Source organism: Hemitrygon akajei, chromosome 21 (genome assembly GCF_048418815.1).
Source record: "Hemitrygon akajei chromosome 21, sHemAka1.3, whole genome shotgun sequence".
In the NCBI taxonomy this organism is placed as follows: Eukaryota; Metazoa; Chordata; class Chondrichthyes; order Myliobatiformes; family Dasyatidae; genus Hemitrygon; species Hemitrygon akajei.
This window is the reverse complement of record NC_133144.1, coordinates 32,406,870-32,432,845: the sequence shown is the minus strand read 5'-3', so window position 1 is coordinate 32,432,845 and position 25,976 is coordinate 32,406,870. Positions and strand designations below refer to the sequence as shown.

At 41.5% G+C, this 25,976-nt stretch overlaps 2 protein-coding genes across 4 annotated transcripts in view; both read left to right on the top strand.

Moving 5' to 3' along the window:
• Positions 1-25,976, top strand: part of LOC140714474 (fatty acid-binding protein, intestinal-like) — a 559,271-nt gene that overhangs the window by 443,555 nt on the left and 89,740 nt on the right. The window lies entirely within an intron of this gene.
• pik3ap1 (phosphoinositide-3-kinase adaptor protein 1) overlaps positions 1-25,976 on the top strand; it is a 147,112-nt gene that overhangs the window by 73,861 nt on the left and 47,275 nt on the right. For all 3 annotated transcript variants that reach the window (XM_073025105.1, XM_073025107.1, XM_073025104.1), the window contains exons 6-10: positions 14,201-14,333; positions 16,230-16,426; positions 22,872-23,076; positions 24,629-24,730; positions 25,237-25,401. In XM_073025105.1, the coding sequence (XP_072881206.1) occupies positions 14,201-14,333; positions 16,230-16,426; positions 22,872-23,076; positions 24,629-24,730; positions 25,237-25,401 (802 nt within the window). The remainder of the gene's footprint in view (positions 1-14,200; positions 14,334-16,229; positions 16,427-22,871; positions 23,077-24,628; positions 24,731-25,236; positions 25,402-25,976) is intronic.

The window sequence follows — 25,976 nt, the reverse complement described above, 5'->3', positions numbered from 1 at the left end:
TGACATTATTCTTTTGAAATCTTGGCAAAAAAAGATAGTCACTGTGGTCTTGAAGTGCCTCTGTGGTCGAGCAACATGACCCAAACAAACTTTTAATGAGTCTGCTTTCTCTATAACTGTGCAATTAGTACAGGTGCCAGGCTTCAGCTCAAACCTGAGTGGTCACAGCCCACCCCTTTCGCCCTGCACAAGCCAACTGTCGCCCAACTCCTCCATCTAGTACTTTTCTGCCCCTCTCATGCCCCTGCCTCTGGTTTACTTTCACCTGAACTAACACTGAGAGTGGGTGTCAGAGAATGAAAGTTTGGTTGCGTCGACCATGTAGTCACAAAGATGTGAAAGAATAAGTTTGTGGTTGCGTCAGTGGCTGAGCCTGGATGATGAGTGGGTGCTTGAGGTTGGCAGAGCTGACTGCTGAATAAGTGAAATCTGCATTGGGGTGCGGAAAGTGTTGGAAGAGGGCAGGGTCTGCCGTGAGCCTTGTTGAGAGAAACCATCAAGCAGGGAGGCTGAATCTGTGTATGATGATACTTTAGAATGCATCTAGGTTTCTAGGATAAGAACAATGGCTGGATGTATTGTATGGGTGTTAATGTTCTGCTTCTTGGTGGGCAAATGGATTTTAAGTATTTTATCTGACTGCTCTTGAGCTGAAATTGACCAAGATCAGAATCAAGCGCTAATTCCCTTCAGCAGAGTAATCAACCAGAATCCCGCCTGCCACTACTGTCCTCGACGTATGCAAACTGTGAACTTGCCGGTTAGATTGTCTTCATTGTAACGCAGGCGAGCTTTGAACAGAATTTCGTCTGACAACTCAAGGCAGGACCACAGTGCTGTACTGCCTGAGAGGACATGATTCAAGAAGCCTACAATGTGGGTCATGTTTTATCTTCACAGTCAGCCCTAAAAAAATCCGGTAATCTCTGACTGTAGTCCATCTTCAATGCAGGGCACAGACTGTGCTCTAGATTGTGGGAGTTTGCTGAATGAATTGAGTTGCTTTGTTTCCCATGTCATTGACCACAGCTCAGAAAATAATTTATTGTTTACCAAGACCTTTTAGTTCTTTTACTGTGACTCAGTCACATTCTTAAATCTGTGTCAGATTGCTGCAGGTTTAAGCTGCACTCAAGAAGGTTGTGTTTTAGGAGGTTGTACTACGTTACGAGTCCGACATCATGTCACACAGCTCTGTACCGTGCTGCATTTGTTATGACAGCAACGCTCACCCTGAATATTCTTGGGTGAATGTCAGTGATTTGGGCTACTGTTCCTCAGAAATGTACTGGAGTTATCACAGATGATGATCATCCATATAACAATTTAACTAACTGTAGATTATCTGATGATTAACACATTGCGGGAGATTGCTACTGTATGTAGAAATTGAACACTAATTGAAAATTCAGCACAATTGAATAAAGAATAATAGTGACACGTCTTCAAAAGTCTGTTTACAGTTAAGTTCTTCAGGGGATTCCGAGGCTGTGAAAGACGCTATGGAAATGCAGTTCTGTTTTTCAGTCCAGCTGCCTAGCAGCCTACAATCATCACATATGTTTGCTCACAGTGGCTGATGGAAATTAGCCCTGAAGAATTGGAGTAATACACCAGGATTAACAAGGCTGAGATATATACAGTGAATGGAAAGTACTGAGGAACAGAGGGACCTAGATCATAATGTCCTAAGATTCCTGAAGGCAGAGGAATTGGATACTTCATTTTATTGGCCAGAGCATTGAATCTAAGAGCAGGGAAGTTTATGAAAAACTATTACCTACGTACATTATTAGTATGTATTAACTACAAAAAACATTAACCATTAACTATGTAAAATATTAACTATATAAATAATTAGTTATCCCTACAGGAGTACTGTGTGCCATTCTGGTCACTTCACTATAGGAAGGATGTGGTTGCACTGGAAAGGGTGCAGAGGAGATTTGTCAGGATGTGTCCTGGGAGAAGTATTTTGGTTATGTGTACAGCAGTTTAACATAAAATGTTAGAGGGGATTAGTGGAGGAATATTCTCACCTAGCGGATGGTTGATATCCGGAAGCTAGTGAGCGGGAGCCGGAAGATAGAATCGGTGTACTTGATGGTCACCATTGATGCATTAAACAGAAGGATGAGTTCCTGTGCTATTAACCATGATAGTCTCTCACACATCGTTTCTTCATGAAGAACAACCTACCTGGGTTACATCACCATCCAATATGTTTGTGTCAATGATTACTTTCCCTGGCTTGGATCCACGTAGATTCTTGGGTTTCAGATTAACTCGACTAATGTAGACACAATAATGTTTGTTGTTATGCTTGTGATTCAGGTGGTGGGTTGATGTGAACAAATGAAACTCACACCTTCCTGATCTGGTGCTTTGATTGTATTGTTCAAGTGGATTGTGGTTTCTTTGATGTTTCACTGTGTGGTGCGCTTAACGTACTAACTCTAAGCTTCAATCAGACATAAATGTCGAGCAAGACAAGATCTGCAGCTGCTGGAAATCTGAGCAACACACACAAAGTACTGGAGGAACTCAGCAGGCCAGGCAGCATCTATGGGGAAAAAAAGTACAGTCGACGCTTTGGGCCGAGACCCTTCGGCAGGACATGAATGTTGAATGCTAGGGGTTCATAGAGTCATACAGCACAGAAGTGAGTCCTTCAGCCTAACTGGTCTTTGCAGCCCATGATGCTAGCCCTATTTATCAACGTTTGTCCCATATCTCTTTAAATCAGGAGCTTCCAACCTTTTTTATGCATGGACCAATACCATTAAGGAAGGGGTCCATGGACTCCAGATTGGGAACTCCTGATCTAAACTTTTCCTATTCATGTACTTGTAGAAGCACCTTTGAAATATCGTTATTGTACCTGCCTCAAACACTTTCTCTGGCGGCTTGTTTGATATAACTTACAACCCTTTGTGTGAAGGAAGTCCCCCTCAGGCCCATTTCAAGTCTTTCTCCTCTCACCTTAAACCTATGTCTTCTAGATGTTAGATTCCCTTTCCCTGGGAATGTTTACATCATGTGATGTCACCCTTCAGAATCTGAGTATGTACAGGGAATGAAGTCCTCAAGCCCTGGCCACATCTTCATAAATCTTCTCCACACTGCTTAATGGCATCTTCCCTGTAACAGAGTACGCAAAGCTGTTCACATTGCTCCAGGTGCAGCCTCACCAATATCATGCACAACTGCACCGTAATGTCCCGTGACTGATAAAGGCCAGCATGTTAAACCCCTGCTTCATCACACAGTAAGGACATCCCGTACTTGTTTTCCTTGCATTCCAGGGCCTTACCATTCACAGTGAAAGTCCTAACCTCATTTGTCTTCCCAGAATACAGCACCTCACATTTATCTGAATTGAAAGCCATTTGCCAGTCCTTGGTCCACTGACTTAGCTGATCATGAGCCCTCTAATTTTTGATAACCTCTTTCCCGTCTACAATACCACTTGCTTTAGGGTCATCTGCAGGCCTATAAATCATATATTGAATATTCCCATCCAAACAACAAACAGTGGATCCACCTGTGACACACCCTTGATCAGGGGCCTCCAGTATGATAAACAGCCTTCTACCATCATCTTCTGCTTCCTAACTTTCCCTAGCTCCCATGTGATCTAACTTTCAAGGCTAAACTGTCTTCGTGGACGAAGCTGATCCAATGGCTGTTCAACTTGGGATGGGCTGCAGTTGAGCTGTCTGTCACACAACTTGCTTACGTGCTCATTGACTGGGATAGTGACTTGACCTCTCTCCTGAGGCCCCAACACCGCGTGTTTTCCTGCAGCAAGAAACAAGCTGCTGGAAGGACCCAGTGGGTTGAGCAGCATCGGGATTAGTGTTTCGCATCGCAACCCTTCATCAGGATTGAAAGTGGAAGGGGGATCTGGCTAGTATAAAGAGGGGAGGGGGGAGTGCTGGGTGATACAGGAGCCCACGGTGACTGGTGGGTTGAGGTAAAGGACGACGACAGATGGAGCTGGCTAGGGGGGGAGATGGAGTGGGGGACACAAGCAAATAGATGATAGATGGCAGCCAAGAAGAAAAAGGCATTTGGAGCCAAGTGTGGGAAGGAAGGGGAAGGTGGAGATCGAGAATGGAGGGCCATGAGCAGTGACACAAAGGCAACTAGAGCTGGAATCTGATAATGGGAGTCATTAGGACAGAGGTGAAGGGCAAGTGGAACCAGAGAGAGTATGGGTGAACTGTGTGGACTGTAGATGAGTGGAACTAGGAGAGGTGGGGGACGGAAACAGGTGGAGCTGGAGGAGGCAGTGGGACTGCTGGAATGAGGGTGTAAAGGTGACACACTGGAGGTGAGGATTACCCATAACTGAAAAATTTGGAGTTTCTTTCCAGTGGGTCGTAGACGACCCAGGTGCAATATAAGGTTTGGTTCTTCCAGGTTAGATTATGCCTCTCCCTGGCAGTGGAGAAAGCTGAGGATGGCCAGAACGGGAAGGGGAAATCAAATAGTATGCAACTGGACACTGCAGACAGAGTGCAGTTGCTCTGTGAATTGGTTGCCCAGACTGTACGTAGTCCCCGCTGACGTGGGGGAGGCTACAACAAGAGCACTGCATGCTGTAGTCAAGTATACGGAAGGTGCCTGATAATCTTTTCCTCACATGGAGACGCTGTTGAGATCTCTGGATCGTGATGAGGGAAGAGGTGTAAGAACAAGCTTCTGAGGAAAGTAACGGGGGTCAAGGAGGGATGAATGGACTAGTGAGTCGGGGACAAAGTAATCATTGCAGAAGACAGAAAGAGGTGGAGACGAGGTGGTGGGATCTCGTCACATCTGGTGAAATTGATGAAGGATGATGGGCAAGATGCAGAGGCTTCTAAAGTGAAAGGTGAGGACTAGGGGACTCTATCTCTATTCTGACTGAAGGTAGGTGGGTGAGAGCAGAAATCTCAGAGACAGAGGAGACTGAGATCAGGCTCCGTCAACACAGAAGCCAAGTTTCCAGAAAAAAAGAAGACATACCGTATATCCTGGAACAGCAGGCCTCATTGTGACAGCAGATGTGGCAGAGAAGAAGAAACTGGGAGAAAGACAGTGTTGACAGCTAAAGACAAAGACCGAGAGGGTGTGGGTGTCTTACAAAAGAGAGTGGGAAGAGATGTAGTCCAGTTTACTGTGGGGGTTTATGAATATCAGTGTATAGGTTATCTCTGAGATGGAGACAGAACTTAAAACAGGAAGAGAAGTGTCCAACAGTCGAAGTGAATTTGAGATAGGGTGGAAGTTAGTAGCAAAGCTGCTAACATTGACAAATTGATGTAGGAAGCAGCACCAGTGCCATCATGGATTTAATGGCAAAAGAATTGAATTGAATTGACTTTATTACTTACATTCTTCATATACACGAGGAGTAAAAATCTTTAGTTACGTCTCTGTCTAAATGAGCAATGTGCAATTTATAGTAATTTATAATAAATATTATGTAAAACAGAAAAGTCAATATAACATAGAAATACAGTTGCGTCAGCATGAATTAATCAGTCTGATGGCCTGGTGGAAGAAGTTGTCCTGGAGCCTGTGGTCCTGGCTTTTATGCTGTGGTACCATTTCCTGGATGGTAGCAGCTGGAACAGTTTGTGTTTGGGGTGACTCAGGTCCCCAGTGATCTTTTGGGCCCTTTTTACACACCTGTCTTTGTAAATGTCCTGAATAGTGGGAAGTTCACAACTACAGATGCGCTGGGCTGTCCGCACCACTCTCTGCAGAGTCCTATGATTGAGGGAGGTACAGTTCCCATACCAGGCAGTGATGCAGCCAGTCAGGATGCTCTCAATTGTGCCCTTGTATCAAACTTCGTCAACAGTTCGAGGTGAAAGAGGCACTGTTGTGCCTTTTTCACCATACAGTCGGTGTGTACAGACCACGTGAGGTCCTCGGTGATGTGGATGCTGAGGTACTTAAAGCTCTTCACCCTCTCGACCCCAGATCCATTGATGTCAAGGATGTCAGTTGGAGAATTGGTTTGGAACAAACACTGTTTGTAATGAAAAGACAATCATAGCTAAGGCCCCATGCAAGTGTCCACGGCCACACCTTTCATTTTCTACAAATGAAAATGAGAGGTGTTAAAAGAGAAGCTGTTCAGATTAAGAATAAATTCAGCCACCGGATGAGAGTGTTGGTGGAGGGGAACTGGTTGGATCTTTGCTGCAGGAAAGGTCAGGAGGGCTTTGAGACCTTCCTGATGGGCAAGGTGGAGATGCATGGTGGTGGGATCTGGACGGGACTGGACACTAGAGATGAGGCAATAGGAGCTGAGGAATCTGAATTTATCATAATGATGGAGGGTATGTGAGGTGTCTGGCATGTAGGAGCCAGGGATTAGACAAAGGAGCACAGGATAGAATTAAGGTATGAGAATATAAATAAAGAGACTGCAGAAGCTGGAACCTGGAGCATAAACGTACAGCTGGAGGAAGCCAGCGGGTCAAGCAGTATCAGTCCAAGTGAAGGATCTCATCTTGGAACATTAACTGTCAATTTCCCACCACATATGCTTCCTGGCCCACTGAGTTCCTCCAGCAAATTGTTTTGAGCTATGAGGAGATCAGCTCAGTGGGGTGGGAGCAGGCAGAATCAATGGGTCTACTGGGTCAGTCCTGTTTGTGGATCTTGAGGTGAGAGATAGAAGTGGAAAGTGCAGGAGAGGGGACCTATCAGGCTGGAGCCTGGAGGGGAGATCTCCAGATATGATGAGATCTTTTCAAATCTTTTTATTATTATTATTATTCAAAAATAACACAGGTACATCAAAGTAATAACACTTACAATGCCTCAAAAAATAAAAAATTATCTTAAAGATTGAAAATTTTTGTGAATGAAAAAATACCCTACTAAGCAAGAAAGGTGAGAGGAAAAACCCCCGGAGCCATGCGTCATACAGAAAGCTTCTAAAAATAAACATCAAACCACCAACAGGAAAGAAAGATATATCAAAAAACAATTACACTTAATATTACACAATCAAATATATCTGTCAGATAGATTCTCAAAATCAAATAAAGATTCAAAGGTTCGACTTCTAATTTTCTCCAAGCTAAGACACAGCATCACTTGAGAGAACCATTGCGACAAAGTAGGAGCTGATATCTCCTTCCATTTCAACAAAATGGCCCTCCTAGCTATCAATGTAACAAACGCAATAACATGTTGGTCAGACACAGAAATACCGTGGATATTTTGAGGAATTATTCCAAAAAGTGCTGTCAATTTATTAAGTTGTAATTGGATTCTGAGTGCTTCAGAAATTGTCAAAAAGACTGACTTCCAAAACCGTTTTAAAATAGAACATGACCAGAACATATGTGTCAGTGTAGCTATCTCAGTTTTACATCTATCACAATACTTGTCAACATTGGGAAATATTTTAGAAAGTCTCTCCTTCGTCAAATGGTAACGATGTACAATTTTAAATTGAATCAGTGAATGACTAGCACAGATCAAAGAAGAGTTAACCAGCTTCAGAATCCACGACCAATCCTCCCATATAAAAGTCAAATTGAGTTCCTTCTCCCAATCCTGTTTAATCTTAAGTAAAGGACGCGTATCCCATTGTAATAATAAATTATAAATTCTTCCAATAGAACCTTTCATCAAAGGGTTCATATTAATAATAGTATCTAACAAGTCAGCCTCCAATATGTAAGGAAAATTACTTAAATATTTTTGTAAAAAATGTCTAACTTGAAGGTATTGTAAAAAGTGTGAATATGAGAGAGAATATTTATCAACTAATTGTTCAAAAGACATCAATCTGCCTTCTTTAAATAAATCCAAAAAAGAATTGATACTTTTATTTTTCCAAATTAAAAAAATTGGATCACTCCAGGAAGGTTTAAAAAAGTAATTGCAATAAATTGTACTACCAAGTTTAAATTTTTTAAGATTAAAAAAATTGCAGAACTGGAGCCAAATTTGTAATGAGTGCTTAACCACAGGATATAGGTTTAAATTAGCAATTTTAGCTAATTGTATAGGTAGAGCAACTCCTAATAACGAGGTTAAATAAAACTGTTTCACAGCTCTCAGTTCCAGGTCTACCCAAATTGTCCGATCATTCCTATCAGCCCAATATAACCAAAAGGACATATATCGCAAATTATCTGCCCAATAATACATTCTTAGATTAGGCAAAGTGAGACCTCCATCTTTTTTCAACTTTTGTAAATGACATTTACTAATTCTTGGTCTTTTATTATCCCAAATAAAAGATAAAATAATAGAATCAATCCGATCAAAAAAACTTCTTAGTCAAAAAAACAGGAATATTCGGAAATAAATATAGAAATTTTAGTAAAATCATCATTTTAACTACATGAATACGACCAACAAGTGAAAATGTAAGTGGGCTCCATCTACTAAATGAGTACTTCATAGAGTCCACTAAAGGAGGAAAATTGGCTTTATAAAGATCCTTATATTTTTTAGTAATTATGACACCTAAATATCTAAAAGAATCTGTAACTTTAAAAGGAATATTATATATAGAGACAGATTCATTTAAAGGAAGTAATTCACTTTTACTAAAATTTATTTTATATCCTGAAAAATCTCCAAATTTGTCAAATTATTTTAACAAAGCAGGAATAGATTCATCAGGCTTAGATATATATTCCAATAAATCATCAGCGTAAAGAGAGATCTTGTGCATGGTCTCATTCACAAAAATCCCGTGAATATTTTTTGCTTCACAAAGAGCAATAGCAAGGGGTTCTAATATTAAATTAAATAACAAAGGACTTAATGGACAACCTTGTCTTGTCCCCCATGATAGCTGAAAAAAGGAGACCTACGGTTATTAGTGACAACAGTAGCAATAGGAGCTTTATATATCATTTTAATCCAATTATTAAAATTAATACCGAAACCAAATTTTTCTAAAACATTAAATAAATATTTCCATTCGACTCGATCAAATGCTTTTTCAGCATCCAAAGACACAACGCATTGTGGAGTTTTAGAAGAGGGTGAATATATAATGTTATATAGTCTCCAAACATTTGAAAAAGAATAACGACCCTTTATAAAGCCTGTTTGATCTTTAAAAATGATTTCACCCAAAATACTGTCCAACCGATTGGCCATTATCTTTGAGAGAATCTTAGCATCAACATTCAATAATAAAATAGATCTGTATGAGGCACAATCAGTAGGATCTTTATCCTTTTTGAGAATTAAAGAAATAGAAGCCTCATAAAAAGTAGAGGGTAAATCACTTTTCACAAAAGAATCTTTAAGCATCTCCAACATATATGGAAAAAGCAATTTTCCAACATTTTTTATAAAATTCTACAGGATAACCATCAAGTCCTGGGGCCTTACCAGATTGCATGGAAAAAATAGATTTATGAATTTCGGATTCAGTAATTTGGGCATCAAGAGTTTTTTGATCCTCAGCGGAAATTTTAGGAAAAGCAATCTTTCGTAAAAAAGCATTCATTTCAGAAGAATCCACTGGACATTGAGATTTATAAAATTCAGTATAAAAATCTTGAAAAATCTTATTAATTTCTTCATATTCCCGAGCCAGGGTACCATCCTTTCTACAAATTTTCAAAATTTGCCTTTTGACTCCAGCTGATTTTAACTGAGATGCAAGTAGTGTATTATTTTTATCTCCAAACATATAAAATTGGCTGTTTAACTTAAGTAGATAACCTTCAATTGGATGAGTTAATAATAAGTTATATTGTGATTGAAGTTCCACCCTTTTTTTAAATAAGTCAATATTAAGGGAAATTGCATAAATATTATCTATATCTTTAATTTGTTTTGAAATTTTAGCTAATTCTGCTTTAGTCTGTTTTTTAAGTTTAACTGAATAAGAAATAATCTGACCACATAAAAATGCTTTAAATGTATCCCGTAAAATTAATTTGGACATACCTCCTATATCATTAAAAAGAAAAAATTCTTTTATCAGGCTTTCAATAAAACTGATAAAATCAGAGTTTTGCAATAAAGTCTGAGACATGCGCCATGGTGGACGGGCAAAAAAGACATGATCAAATTCAAAGGACAAGCTCAACGGCGCGTGATCAGATATAGCAATAGCATCATATTCACAGTTTTTAACATTAGGCAAAAGGCGGGGATCAATTATAATATAATCAATCATCAAATATTTTTATAGACATGCAAAAAAAAAGGAATATTCTCTGTTATCAGGGTATAAATGCCTCTATAATTTGATCAACCCAAAATCGGTCAAAAAGGAGTTAATAACTGATGTAGAATGATTTGGAAGTCGCTGATAAGTTGAGCTCTTGTCAATCATAGGATTTAAACAACAGTTACAATCCCCACCCATTATCAACATATATTCATTTAAATCTGGCAATAAAGCAATTCTTTTTTAAAAGGAAGGATCATCTAAATTAGCACCATACAAATTGACCAAAGCAACCTTTCTATTACAAATCACTCCTTTAACAATTAAAAATCTACCATTAGAATCTGATTCAATATCCTCTTGAGTAAATATACTAGATTTAATAAAGATAGATATGCCTTTAGTTTTACTCTGAGAAGTAGCATGGAGCTGTAATCCATTCCACCATCCAAAAACCTATTTTGATCTCCCGCCTTGATATGCATCTCCTGAGCAAAAATTATATCAGGTTGGAATCGATTAATACTTTTAAAAGTCTTTTTTCATTTAATAGGATGATTCCAACCATGTATATTCCAACTTGTTACATTAATCCATTTAACTGCCATACTATAATTTTATTCTAATTTACTTCATACATGCGCAGAACACAAACCAATACGGGATTATCAAAAATGCCGGTGATGACGAGTACAACCATATAAAAAACACACATGCTCCGGAACCACCCAATGGGAAAAATCTCCTAACTCTAGACCCACCCACCCACTCTCCGAAAAGCCCGGAAAAAAGGCAAGCGAACTAAGATAGGATACAAAGCATGAGCCGCTCTGTTGGTCTCCTCTCTCCCTCCCCCCAGCCAGCACACAAAAAAATAAAATGACCTTGCGAGAAAGACAATAACGTCTCAACAAAGGAGAGTGTTTACATTCCATCATGTATTAAACAAAAAAAGAACCACAATAATATAATCTCTTAGAGAGAAAAACCAGTGCCATCTTAAGTTTAGCATTAAATCTCTAAGAAAACTTTAAATTCGGTTATAGGACGCTATAATAAAATAGATAAGAAAGGGGTTAATAGTATATTTAACCGAACTAAATTTACAGAAATATTAATTAGTAATATCATAAGTAACTAAGCCCTCCCGGATATATATATATAAAGAAACCCTATTAGTAGGAAAAAACTACCAATTAGTAAGTTAAGAAACAACAGAAAGAAACATCAAACCAAATACTAGATAAAAGGAACAAATCCTTTTATCCTCTTTTTTCAGTCAAATATCTAATTAGCCATTTAAACAGTCAAACTCGAACCGTAAATCTTCTTTCCAAAAAAAAATCCAATAGGATGCAATAATGAGCAGGTTTTCTTATCTTCTTTTATTAGTCTGTCAATGAAATATCCAAATAACCTTCATATATCTTCTTTTCGACATGTGAATAATATACAGATAATCAAACAGCTTTTCAGACAGTTCATTCGGTAGTAGCGTCAGTGACGGTGACAGGTATAACCTGAATAAAATCCAGTGCGGCTTTCGGGTCAAAGAAAATGCGTGGCGAAGAATTAGGAGGAAAAACTTTCATTCTTGTCGGGTAACTCAAAGGGGGAAATAGTTTCTTATCATAAGCTTGTTTCATTACCAAAGCAAATCTTGATCTTTGTCCCATTACTTCTTTCAGATAGTCTTCATAAAAACGGAGTTCAGACTCGTTGAATCTGAAAACTCTCTGTTTTCTTGCCTGTCGCATTATTCGATCTTTAATTTTAAAGTGATGAAAACAAACCAGAATAGCTCTTGGTCTGCTTGAATCCTTAAATTTCGAAGTAAACGCCCTATGTGTTCTTTCAATAGCAGGCGGCTGTGATAAAATAGTCGGAAAAAGAGTATGAACGAGCTTACCAAAGTAAACCGTTAAGTCTCCATTTTCAGCTCCTTCTTGCAATCCAACAATTCATATATTGTTTCAACAAGACCTAGTTTCTAGGTCTATAATCTTATTTTGATATTTTTCCAAACGGGTTGTAGTTTCAGACAATTTTTTGCTTAGTTAACTTCAATTCCTCTTCATGTGTAGTAACTTGAGATTCCACATCTTTAAGTTTTTCCAGAAATAACTTCATTTCATTATTATTCTTTTCCAGTTGATCTTTAATTGCCCTATTCTGATCTTGAATTGAATTCAGTGTCTGAACGATATCTTCAGCCCATGATGGCATTTCATCTGATCTTTCCTTCGGCATCTTTCCTTTTCCATTACCTTTGTCACTAGGTTCAGGCAGATTCTTCCCACTTCTCTTAGACATTGACATATTACTCCCCTTCAAGAATCAGCAATTAAAATTTTTAAATTCAAAATTTAAACTGGGGGGAGAGAGAGAAAACTAAGAGCAGCACAAAATTACTGCTACTCCATCGACAGACAGAGGCGGTCTGCCGATATGGCAGTGTGAGAGACAGCGTGGTGTAAATTGGTGGGGTCGAGGTCCTAAGATAGGTATGAGGAGGTGTCTTAGAACAGCTAACTGGCCTGGACTTCTGCTGGACTGGGATTGTGGTGATTTTCCTAGTACCAGGGCAAATATACACAGGGTCTTATGGGATGTGAATGCTCTGCAGAGATGGAGGCAGTGTGATACTCTCGAGCTGGTAAGACTACCCATTCTCTCCATGTCCATTTTCCTCAGTATGGCAACACTTCTCACAGAGGTCATTTCCAGACCTTCCCCATAACCCTTGAATCACTACTGATTATAGATCTATCCATCTTAACTTTAAATATACCCAGTCCTCTGTTCTGACTTATTCCAGAAACTCTCAGAGGTCTGAGGGAAATATTGTCTTCATCTCAGTCCTACGTGTACACCCTTTTATTCTGAGACTATTCCCTTTTGTTCTACATTCTTCCATGAGAGGGGGCATCCTCTTGCCTTTTCCCCTCTCTAGACTCTCTGGGATTTTGTTGTTTCAATAATATCGCCTCTCAATGTCCAGCCTGTTCAACATTTCCTCATAGGTCGGCCGCTTCATTCTCAAATCATCCCAAGTAATCTGAACTAAATGTAGTAAAATAATATATTTCCTTAAATAAGGGAACTAAAATTATTCTCAGTACTCTGACATGGACTCACTAGAAGTACATTTGCGTTCCAGTCCCTGGAAATACGGGGCAACATTCCATTACCTCTCCTTGTTATCTGTTGTAATTTGGTGCTAAATTTATGTGTTTCAATTGTGATGTGCTGCAAGTAAAAGTTGGTTATTTGCAGAGAGAGAAAAACTGAGCCAATATCTCTGAGGGGTAACTTGCAGCAGAAGAGGCCAGTTCTGATACAGTCGGATGGTAAATAACTGGAAGTTGGGGACTTCGATATTGAATTTAGATTTCCCAAAGCGAATAGGATGTGTTTTCCCATTTTGTACAAGGACCTTTGCCCTGAAATGCTGTTTCTCTTTACAGTATTTTTATGTTTTTAATTCAGATTTCCAACATCTGCAAGTGTTTGACTTTACATGCTTGCTTCTGCATCAGGGTCCTAATTAAAACAATTTTTACATGCGAGTATGTCTCAGTTACATAGAACCCGGGCTCTATTGAGTTAGTGGTGGAGAGAAGGTCACTAAACAAACTGTTGTCCATTATGGACAATCTGGCACATCCTCGCCATGACCTACTGAATAAGCAGCGGAACACACTTTCAAACAGACTCATTCAGCTCCGCTGTCACAAGGATCATTACAGAAAATCTTTCCTACTAAATGCAATAAGTATATGCAACAGTTCATCTCTGTGCGACAGGATAACACACATCATAGTACAACAAACTCTGTTTTATTATTTTGTACATTATTATTGCACATTGGTAAATTATTATTGTGCACATTTTGTTATTCTGTACCTTGTTATTAGCTAAATCTGCACACTACTAAGTGTGTTTTTAAGTGTTGCTGTGGTAACAGAAGAATTTCCCACTCGGGAGCAATAAAGTATTTTTTATTATTATTACTATTATTATTTTCTCCTCTGTATGCAGGCATTCCACATCATACCATATAACAGAGAAACACTGGACAAACTACTGACAGAATCACTGAGAAGAAACATGCCTGCCAATGGCCTTCATATATTTGGAATTAATCAGTTAGAAGAGGATGATATGTCTTCAAGTAGGTATTGATGCTTTGGGCTCCAAGAGAGATGTAGGCATTGACTTCAAAGAGTATCAGCAAGTCATGACCTCTAACCTATATAAATAAAGTGAAGCTGGCACTAACTGTCCTATTCCTTTAACTTGACATGCCAACAGTGGGCTCCCTGCAACCATTCGGTCTGTATATGAAATCATGGTCATTGTGCAAATGTTGCCTTTCCAGTGGCTGAAGCCCACCACTTGCTCTTCAGATCCAGACTGAGTACAGAGGAGGAGCGATCTGAGCCCATGGAAAATGAAGGGTTACCTATTAGAGGTATTTATTAATAAACAAAAAAAAATTTAGGGAGAGACTCCAGAGCCAAGGGGACATTGTGCTAGCATTTATGGGAAGGACCCCTTGGATGACGCTGGAGAGCACCTATCTACAGGGGAAGAGATATTTGGATATGTTCTCCAAATACATTCTCCAAAAAAAACCATTGGATCAATTAAATGTTTCGCTCAATGAGATTAATTAATCACATGCTTAGCAACTTATTTAAAGTTAATGGAGCAAAGGTTCACTTGAGGATTGGACGTGGTCAGCCAGATGAAGGTCGATGGATTCAAGGAGCTGAACGTCCTCTCGAGACCGTCAAGCTCCGTGCCGTCACATCACTAGGGAGGTTATCAGGTTTTCAGGAAAGAGTGGGAGTGGGATTTATGAGCTGGTTTATACCTTGCTGTCTGCCAGGACAGCTGAGGCTGAATGTGGCGTCCATTGGAGATGCTGGATCAGATGGGACCTGCTTGAATGGCCTCGGCATGGAGGTTACAGGTCAACTGCTGAAATGTGAGATAAGTACTGAATCTCACTAGTTGGCATGAATGGTCCGCTTTCCTATTGTATAACATAATGAACCTAGGCCTTTTTACTGAGGAGCACAGCTATCTGCTGCTGGTCTGCTAGGAAGCTATAGAGTGGTACAGCACAGAAATTGGCCATTCAGACCACCAAGTCCACACTGACTAATGGTATTTGACAGCATTACCTCCATATCCATGGCCACTCAAGTGACTGCCTAGAATCTCTTTGTTGTGATTGTATCTGATTCCATCACCTCCTCTGGCAGTGAGTTCCAAATTTCAACCACTTACTTGTAAATAAAACTTCCCACCCCCCCAGATCCCCTTTAAAACTCGTTCCTCTCACCTTGATCTTATGCCCTCTTGTTTATGACTCTGAATGTATCTAACCTCTAGCAAGTTGCAAAGTATCACCTCAATTTTAATGTTCTGTGTCCCAACCTATGATGAAAAACATGCCATATACTTTCTTCACAATTATATTGGTGACTTTGATGGACCTATAGACTTGAATTCCAAGGTCCCTCTCTTCATCACTGTTTCTTTGGTCCCTACCATTTACTGTAAATAGCCTACATTTATCTGACTCCCAAAATTCTATATGCCAGTTCTCTGTCCAACTTTCCATCTGATCCATATCCTGCTCTAGCCTTTGACAACTTTCATCACTATCCACAATGTCACCAAGCTTTTAAAGTGTCATTTTCCAACTTATGAATCACACCTTCTGCATCCTCAACCAAACAACAAGGACCCAGCTCCAATCCCCAGTGAACCCCACTGATCAGTTTTCCAATCAGAAATGCATCCTCCCACCGTTACCTTCTATCTCCTATTATCAAGCCAGATTTGGATCCAATGAACTACATTGTCTTGCATTCCATGACCCTTAAATTTGCAAGATGGTGGAGGCTAAGGTCGGTGTGAGATCAGGAGGAGATTGGTGGTGCGGGGCAATGGAGAGTCAGATGTAGTATCTGATGGTACATTGATCAGGAAGGATCCCTTTTAACCTTTTTGGCTCTCTACTAATGAATTAATTTCATGTTTAATGTTCACACAGCTCAACGAGACAAGGAGCTCCCAACCCTACTTCACTTTTCAGCCATGTATGGTTTAAAGAACCTGACTGCCCTGTTGCTGCAGTGCCCTGGTGCTCTACAAGCCTACAGTGTGGCCAACAAGGATGGAGATTACCCAAACAACATGGCAGAGAAGAACGGGTACAGAGATCTCCGGCAATTCATGGATGAATATGTGGTGAGGACACCTAAGCTGAGAATTAGAGACACCTCAACCGGTGCTCTGCAGTCTGTTCCTCTCCTAGACTTTTTGTATTTTGAGTATGAAGTATTGCTGGGGAGGTTTGTGGGTGGAGGTGGGGACTGGGAGTTATTCCCTAACAGTTCAGGTTCAATGTCATTTCACTAAAATCTCGGCCCTGAACTTTCTAACAGGACTTTGCGTAACCCTGGTGTCTTAACACTGAGCCATGGAGGCTCTGAAATATCACTGAAGGCATCCCTTTTGCTGTTGATTCCATTCCAGTACATCGAAGGAGCAAACATTTGTAATTCCACACCCTGATATATGTCCATTATCCAAAGATTTTTTCATCCTCTGATTCATATCTAGTTCCTCTTAAAATTACTGACGAATCCAAAGTAAAATGTACCTAGTTTCTCACTTTCCCAATTACAAAGAAAGGTTGTCATGCTGAAACAAACTCTGATTTGCCTTCTCACAGATGCTGAATGCTGCTGGCATTTTCTGAGGTATCTTAATAGGATACTGTCGAAGGTTAGGGAGTGAAATGTGTGATGGGACACAGAACACCTCCAAACATAGAACATAGGATGGGCAGGTTCTTCAGCCCATGATGATGTGCTAGACTTCTTAAATAAATAACTCCCAATTAACCTAAACCCTTTTACCCACATATTGACTATTTCCCTTCTTTCTCTACATATTTGTGTGCCTATCTAAAAGTCTCTTAACTTGGAGGAGCGTTCTCCTTATCTTTTTCTGGTTGTAGGACTGACACAGGGTTGTGTGTACTCTCTGGCCTGGACATCTTGTCTAGGGCATTGGGTAAATATAATATCAATGTGCACAGCAAATCTTGGATTTTATTGTTTGTTTTGAGGCTAGGGTAGCTCAGATACAGAACATTCAATTGAAGACTTCAAGATCCTGTGTAATTCCCAGTTTTTGCATTTTCCCTTCTTTAGAGAAAGGTAAAAGCCAATCTAATCAAAGTGTTTGAAATGTGGAAGAATTTGCTGGGTAATCACAAAAAAACATCTTCCAGCTGGGGAATTCAGAACTGGGACTGCAATTGTCTTATTGAAGAGGAATGAAAAAATCAATAAGTACTGGGGGTAATCAGCAGATTGCGGATATCAGGATTTTTATTGTGTTGATTTGGGATGTGAGAGATAAGTTGTAGGTCCAGATAAATCACACTGAGTGGCTACGTAACTGTGATCACAATGAAGTTGGAGCAGAGTCTGAGGCTGCATAGTCTGTTCCTGAGGAACGATGTGTTCTGCAACCAATAAAAATTTTAACCCGCAGAAATATCACTGTAGCACTTCAACAACGAGCAAGATAAAGATGATTTTCTATTTGGTCCAAGAATTGGGATATAGAAGGTCAAAATTGGCAAGGGTACCACCTTCCTTCCCCATTCCCTACAGAGGTGAGACTCTGGCAGAGTACTTTGATACCTACCCTAACCCAAGCTTGTGAAGTGATGTAGTTACCAGTTGGAAGTCACGATGAGTTGGAAACAAACTCTGGTTTGGCTTCTCACAGATACGGAATGCTGCCAGCTTTTTCTGAACTAGTAACTAGTTGAGGTTCTACCTCAAGTGTCAGAGGCCCAGACCTTGTGTGCACCTTGTTCCTGGGTGCTCTGGTTTGCTCGCATAACCCAAGCAACCCCCATTAGTTTATGGCAAATTGTCCATAGTGCATAGGGCAATGGTACAATCTGGGAAAAGTCATTGAATGTAGGAAGAAACTGATTAATATAGGATTAAGGCAAAAGAGGTTGATGGTCAGATTTGTTGGGCCAAGGGGTTTGTTTCCGTGCTGTCACTGACTATGATCGTGGTACCTCAGAAACTGATCCTGTGGACAAGGGATGGTGAGCAGTAATCAAGCTGGATTATGCTGGACCAGAACAATTCAGGATATCTAGGAGATGATTTTGCAAGTTAAATTGGGTCCCCTCTTGTCATGGAAGTGTAGCTTGCCTGAATCTATATGCTGAAATTAAGAGGACTTAACAATAAGAGGGAAGCAGGCACACCAGCTTGTTTTTTGAGAGAGACTGGTAGAGTTGGGGTGGGGAGCTAACACCAGGCTGTTTCCTCCACAACAGAGTGATTAATGTGCCGATAAAGATCAGCTTAACACTGAGTGCTCATTACAAAAAGTTAAAGGAGACTGTGAGTTGTGAAGATTTGTTCAGAATGTGCGACTTACCACATGTCCTTTTCTGGCCAGTGCTTGGTACTACCAGCTGACGTAGGGGGAAGAGCTTCGCCACTTTCACAATTGCTAAATTTGTCAGAAGCTCAGTTGCTGGGAAGTCATGTGATGGGCTCCTATGCAATTGTTCATTCATTTTAAAATCCCACCAAATTCAAAATGAAAGAGGGACTCGTCACTGCAGATGGTTAGCCCACCTAAAAATTTGGCCGACTCAACTACACCTGCCTGTCTTTTTCCCATTACACTAAATTCCCCCTGAGTCATTCTTATCTATTCCTTTCATAATTTTATATGTTTCTATAAGATCCCCTCTCATTCTTCTGAATTACAGTGAGTATAGTGCTATGCTCTCTCCTCCTAGAGTAACCACCTCACCTCTGGAATCAATCTGGTGATCCTCCTGTGCACTGTCTCCAAAGCTAGTACATCTTCCCTCAAGTAGGAACCCCGGTACAGCTGCGGTATTCGAGACACGGCTTGACCAGTACCCCATGGAATTGCAGCACAATCTCAGTGCTCCTGAAGTTAATCCCTCTGGCAATGAAGGCCCAGTCCCTCTGTATACCCGCATGTTGCAGTCTTTCACCATTTAAATAATAATCTGACCTTCTGTTTTTCCTTCCAAAGTGGATGACCTCACATTTATCAAAGCTGCACTCCATCTGCCGGGTATCCACTCACTTGACCGATCTCTGTCACTATGCGTCCTCTGCACAATTTGCTTTTCCACTCATCTCTGCATCTAAGTCAGTAGCAGTTGTGCCATTGCTGGATTTAATCACCATGATCAGCCACTGAGGGCAGTAATTAGACTTACTCTTTACTAATGTTTGATGTTCAACCCTTTAATTCTAAATGTAAAACTGGTAGAACTAATATTGTTCCTGTGCATCATAAGTTACACATTATCCCCAGTACTCTTCTCTAGTGCTCCAGATCTCCTCACCATCCTTGTGTTGCCTCTGAGAGCACCTGAAAGGCTGAGCATTCCCTACACTTTTCCAACTCGGCCATCCTGTTCATCCTCAGACCTCATCCTTCCCTCCCTGGCAGCCGTGCCTTCAGCTGCCAAGCACAGAAAATCTCTCCTCTGCCTCTCCCACTAGTTTCTCCTTTGTGAACCTTGGCCTGAGTGATTCTTGTTTGTACTACTGTGCGTTTGGAAGCTGTTAAAAGGTGCTTTAGAGATATGTTATCATTAATAGAAGTTACAGGGTGACTAATGATTATAATCTTTGGAAATTTTATTTGAGCTGTGAGCAAATAGAAGAACACTTGGTCACAAATGTAGAATCTTAGCTTGAGATTCTTAGTTAGCATTACAATGCTTGAGATAATGTATAATTGCTCCACTGAACCAAACGGATGCCAGGATCCTGATGGAAAGAACAAGTAAGGTCACTTTTCACAGCCCTTCAGCCCATCATGTCAATGCTGACCACCAAATACCTATTGATAGTAATTGCAGCTACCAGTACTTTATTATTTTTAGAGATACAGCTCGGTACAGGCCCTTCCAGCCCAACGAGTCATGCTGTTCAATTACATCCATGTGACCAATTAACCTACGAACCCGTACGTCTTTGGGTCCCAGATGATAGATGCTGCTTTCCTGCAACAATGCTCTTGTGTAGATGTGCTCGATGATGGGGAGCGCTTTACCCATGATTTTCTGGGCTGAATCCACTGCTTTTTGTAGGATTTTCAGTTCAAGGGCATTGGTGTTTTCATACCAGGCTGTGATGCAGCCAGTCAATGTACTCTCTACTACACACATATGAAAGTTTGTCAAGGTTTAAGTGTCATGTCGAAGTTTCACAAAGCATTTTGTGTGTGTTGCTAGGATTTCCAGCATCTGCAGATTTTCTCTTGTTTGTGTACGGAAGTAGAGGCGCTGCTTTGCTTTAATCATAATTACACTTATGTGCTGGACCCAGACCCAGGACATGTTCTCTGATGTGATAACACTGAGGAATTTAAAGTCGCTTACCCTCTCCACCTCTGGTCCCCCAATGAGGACTGGCTCATGGTCCTCCAGTTTCCTCCTGCTGGTCAATAATCAGCTCCTTGGTCTTGCTGGCATTGAGAGTGAGGTTGTTGTTGTGGCACCACTCAGCCGGATTTTCAGTCTCCCTCCTATGTGCTGATTTGTCACCATCATTGATTCAGCCAACAACCATGGTGTCACCAGCAATCTTAAATGTGACATTGGAGCTGCGCTTTGCTACACCATCATAAGTGTCAAGCGAGTAGAGAAGGGGCTAACCACTCAGTTTTGTGGAGCACCTGTGCTGATGGAGATTGTGGTGGAGAGGTTTTTGCCAATCCGAAAGGACTGGGGTCTGCAAGTGTGCAAGTCGAGGATCCAATTCCATAAGGAGGTATTGTGGCCAAGGACTTGAAGGTTATTGATTATTTTTGAGGGATGATATCGAATGCCAAGTTATAATCAATAAAAAGCATCTTTGCTGCCCTGATGTTGAGCGAAGAGTCCATGAGATGCCACCTGCCATGGGCCTGTTGTGCCAGTAATATATGTACAAATATTATGAGTAATATTAATAATCTCTTCCACTGAACCTGTTCTCTCTCTCTTTTGCCTCTTGCCTTCCAACACTCCCCATTCACGCATCCACCCACTTTCCCTTCCTGCCGTGCCCCTTTCCCCTTCTTCCTTCACTGTCTTTTTCTCATAAACTTCGACCTTCAGTGCATTCTTTCTGCTGTATTCTCCTCCTTCATTACCCCCTCCGTATTCCCCTCTCCTTAGCCACATACCCACATGTCAGAGGTTAACTGCTAATCAAAAGAAGTGTTTCCTTGCCTGGGGCCATAGTGGGGGTGGAGGGTGGCAGTTCTCAAATCACATTGCAGCCATTACAGTTCTTCCAGACACCAGTTGCTGCTGCGATATCGGAGTTAAAGCTGAGGATCTTTGCATAGCAAGTTCCTACGAAAGCAAACGGTTAAGTGGCCAAGTAATGTTTGAGGAATGTGTGGAGTGCTCCGTGCCTTAAGACTCTCTGCAGCCAACCAGACTTGGGCTTGGATGAACAACATGGCACAATACACCACTCCCTCAGTATTGGCCCTCTGCTGGTGTGGTGCTCCCTCAGCAATGACCCTCTGCCCCGAGTCCCATGCTGGGATGTCTGTCCAGATTTTGTGCCCTTGTCTCAAAGTGGGAAGGGAACCCATCAACTTCTATTTCCACTGTTGTCGACTGACAGACCAGTTCTGAACCTTCAGGTATTTGTACCTGAGATAATGAAAGGATAGGATTACTCACACCTAGAATATGTGTTAGAAGGGAAGGATGGGATGGACAAAGTTGAATTGTTTTCACTGAAGTGTTGGAGGCTGATAGAAGTATACAAAAGTATGAGACTTAAACTGGATGTTACGTATGCGTGGAGCAAGAATGACAACAGAGTTGTGTGATTAAATGTTTTTACTCAGTCATGCTTGTAAAAGTTCAGGTTGGGGCACATACAGGGCCCACCGAGACGAGAGGCCAGTATACTCAAAAGGCTGCATCCAAGAGAGAGTGCCTCCCATGTGTAGAAGATCCAATCAATTTGCCGTGCGATCAGTCGGCCAGATTCGCACTTGCTGTATTCTCCCAATCGCTCTGATACAGTTCACTGGATAGATGGTCAGAGTCTTTTTGCAAGGGTGGAAGCACCAACTACTGGTGAATAGCTTAAAGCAGAAGGGGGGGGGGGCAGTTTAAAGGAGATTTTCATGGAAATTTTTTTTTGCACCTGGAATGGGCTGCAGGGGAAGTGGTGAAAGCGAATTTGGTAGTGATATTTAAGAGTATTTAGATATTCAGATGAACAGGCAGGGAATGGAGAGAGATAGACCATGTGCAGGCAGATGGGATTAGTTTGAATTGGCATCATGATCAACACAGACAACTTGGGCTGAAGGATTTGTTATTGCGCTGTACTGTTCTATGTTCTATTAGCTGGACATAGAGTTAGCGATGTAATTTCTGAGAGATCCTTTTCAGGGGTCACTTCACGGAGGCAGTTCACTAAAGCAAGATGTGTGCAGGGGTATAAATGATGAGAGCTTTTGAACAGCAAAATCTGGAAGTCTTTTCTCCGGTTGTGTGTTTTGTGGTAAATGGTGGTGGGCAGTGTGGTGGGGTGGGAGTGGGTGCAAAAATGACACTAAAAGTTTCAATTACCATTTCCAGGAAACAGCAGACATGTTGAAGACTCACCTTAAAGAAGAGCTGTGTGGCAACATGGAGGGGGAAGAGAACGAAGACTTGTACGAGTCCATGGCAACAGTAACCAAAGACATCTTGATGAAATGCAGCTTAAATCCTGGCTGCGATGAGGACATCTATGAGTCGATGATTGAAATGCTCCCTTCCTCCAACGCAATGGACAGCACCTGTGAGTCTGAGCAGAGCTTGGTAGCTCCAGCCCTGTTGTGTGGTGGGCTTGACCCAGTGTGGAACTCATCCAGGTGGACCAGAGCTCCCAGCGTTGGTCACTGGTCACTGCTAAATGGGCCTTGGTGTGGAATGAATAAACTGTAGTGTGTAGTGTAGACCTCCGTTAGTCTCAGTAGACCATAGATTTGCACCTCGGAAAGTTTCCAGGGCGCAAGCCTGGGCAAGGTTTTCTTTTATGGAAGACTAGCAGTTGCCCAAGCTGCAAGTCTGCCCTCTCCACGCCACCGATGTTGTCCAAGAGAAGGGCATTAGGACCCATACAGCTTGGGACCAGTGTCGTCGCAGAGCAATGTGTGGTTAAGTGCCTTGCTCAAGGACGTGACACGCAGCCTCAGCCAAGGCTCGAATTAGTGACCTTCAGATCAAACAGGCAGGATTTGGAATTGTGAAAGGGTTAAGTCATGTCAAGTTTATTGTCATTTAACTATATAGATGTATATAACCATATAATGTACATAGAAACGAGACAATGTTTCTCTGAACCAGGGTGTAAAGCTTGGTGTTACACATAACACACAACTACTTGTGAAAGTAAAGATAAGATCTACAGATGAATCACGCATAAGCACAAACTGAAGTGCAAAAATGAAAGACTGTAAGGTGTGGAGCAGATTAACCAGTGACACGTCGAATAGGATGTTGCCAGGTGTTCAGAAGCCTAATGGCCTGAGGGAAGAAACTGTTTCTCATCCTGACCATTCTTGTTTTTATGCGTCGGAGTCTCCTGCCTGGTGGTAGAAAGTCAAAGAGGATTCTGGATGGATGGGTGGGATTCTCAATCATGCTAAAAGTCCTGCGTACGCAGCCCTCCTGATAAGCGTCCCTGATGGTTGGTAGGGAGACCCCCTATGATCCTCTCAGCTGTTCTCACAGTCCTTTGTAGGGACTTCCGGTCCAATGCTCAACTGCTGCTATACCAGATGCAGATGCGACTTGTTAGGATGCTCACATACAACATGCTGGAGGAACTCAGCAGGTCGGGCAGCATCCGTGGAAATGACTCATCAGATGAAGGGTCTTGGCCTGAAACATTGACTGCTCGTTTCCACGGATGCTGCCCGACCTGCTGAGCTCCTCCAGCGTGTTTGTACGTGTTGCTTTGACCACAGCGTCTGCAGGTGTACTTTGTGTTTGTTCGCATGGTCCCCCTGTAAAATTCAGTTAGGTTGGGGGACGGGGAGGTAGCCTCGCTTGACTGAATCTCCTTAGGAAGTGGAGGCACTGCTGTGCTTCCTTGTTCAGGAAGGTGATATTAAGGACCAGGTGAGGTGATCCGTGATGTGAACTCCCCGGAACTTGAATGGGTGAACTACTTCATCACCTGGGGTGCAGGCAAGCATGTCTAGCTTGAACAGATCAATTGAAACTATGGGTTTCTGTAGGAAAATCCATATTTAATGTACAAGCAGATTTTTACACAGAAGATTTTTTTAATTAATTGATCATGTGATATCTTTTGTATGATAACATTCAAGTAAAATTTCTTCCAGATGAGTCCATGTCCAACATATCTGAATTGGCCCAGTCATCTCAATGTGTCCCTGATCTCTACGGTCCCACAAAAGATTCCATACTGAGAAGCTTCCTTCAGGGTGAGTTTACTTTTTGCCCTGACTCTCCGCTTTCTTGCCACTATTCTCCTGAAGACACACAATGAGTCTGTTTGATTTGACAATGATAGCCTTCATCCAATGTATGTTCCTCCAGCAGGTCCAGTGAACTAATGCTTTTCCCTTGCAAGGCAGCCCTTCCTGTTGAATGCTGCTCACCACCCCCAAACTGTGCCTGAGGCAAGATCAATCCCTAAAATGCATCCCAAAATGCACTTTGTGCACGTTGCTTCGATTTCCAGCGTCGCGGATTTTCTCGTGTTTGTCAATCCCTAGGCACGGCTTGGCGTGGTGAGGAGGACTAAGCTCACTGGCTGATTTTTCTCCTGGCCCGGCAGCACCAAAGCTGTGTATATAATTGTGGTGAATATTGCTGTACCTTCCCTAAAGTCAGAGGGTCAGAATTGGAAACTCTGTTTTTCAACATCTCACCAAGTGGCTGAAGAGGTTACTGCAAGTTTAATATGTTTGGGTCAATTACTTTGCAGGGTCAACTAAGTGCAATGCTCCTTTGAGTGAGGAAGAAGAGGACGCATACAATACGAGGGTAGAAGATATACAACCGAAGGAGATTGCGAACAGGCCTCCAGCTCCTAACCCAAGAGTTCCTATCGTTCCCAGTGTTGATGACATGCAGCCCTATATTTCCAAAGGTGCAGAGGCAAATTTTTAAAACTGATGAGTAATTTGTGTGGGTAGAGTGTAAATGTGTGGTCGGTGGTTGGTGCGGGCCAGTTGGGGTGAGGGGCTTGTTTCAGTGTTCTATGACTGTGACTATGTAAAGGGAGTTTACACTAGAAGAAGCGGCCCATTCACTCCACCCCAAATTCTCTATTCACAATGATGCTATTGTTAGTGTTGATTTTTAAGATTTGTCGCTGGCAAGGTCAGAATTTATTATATTTGTCTAGTTTTCATTGAGAAGGTGGTGGTTGGCTATCCTCTGGCCTATTGAAATCATTCAAGCCAAGGAGCTCCCGCAGTAGGTTTGGGAGGGGAGTCCTATGGCATAGACTCAGCTCATTTTGAGGAACAAGTAATCGTATGTTACAAGCAAGGATAGTGTCCCTTATACCTGCTTCCCTTGATTGACCCATTAGAGAAACTGCAATGCTCAAGGTGTGCACTGCAACTGCTGAATGTGATACCAGTTCAAGAATCAGAATCAGATTTAGTATCACTGGCATATGTCGTGAAATTTGTTGTTTTGCAGCAGCAGTACAGTACA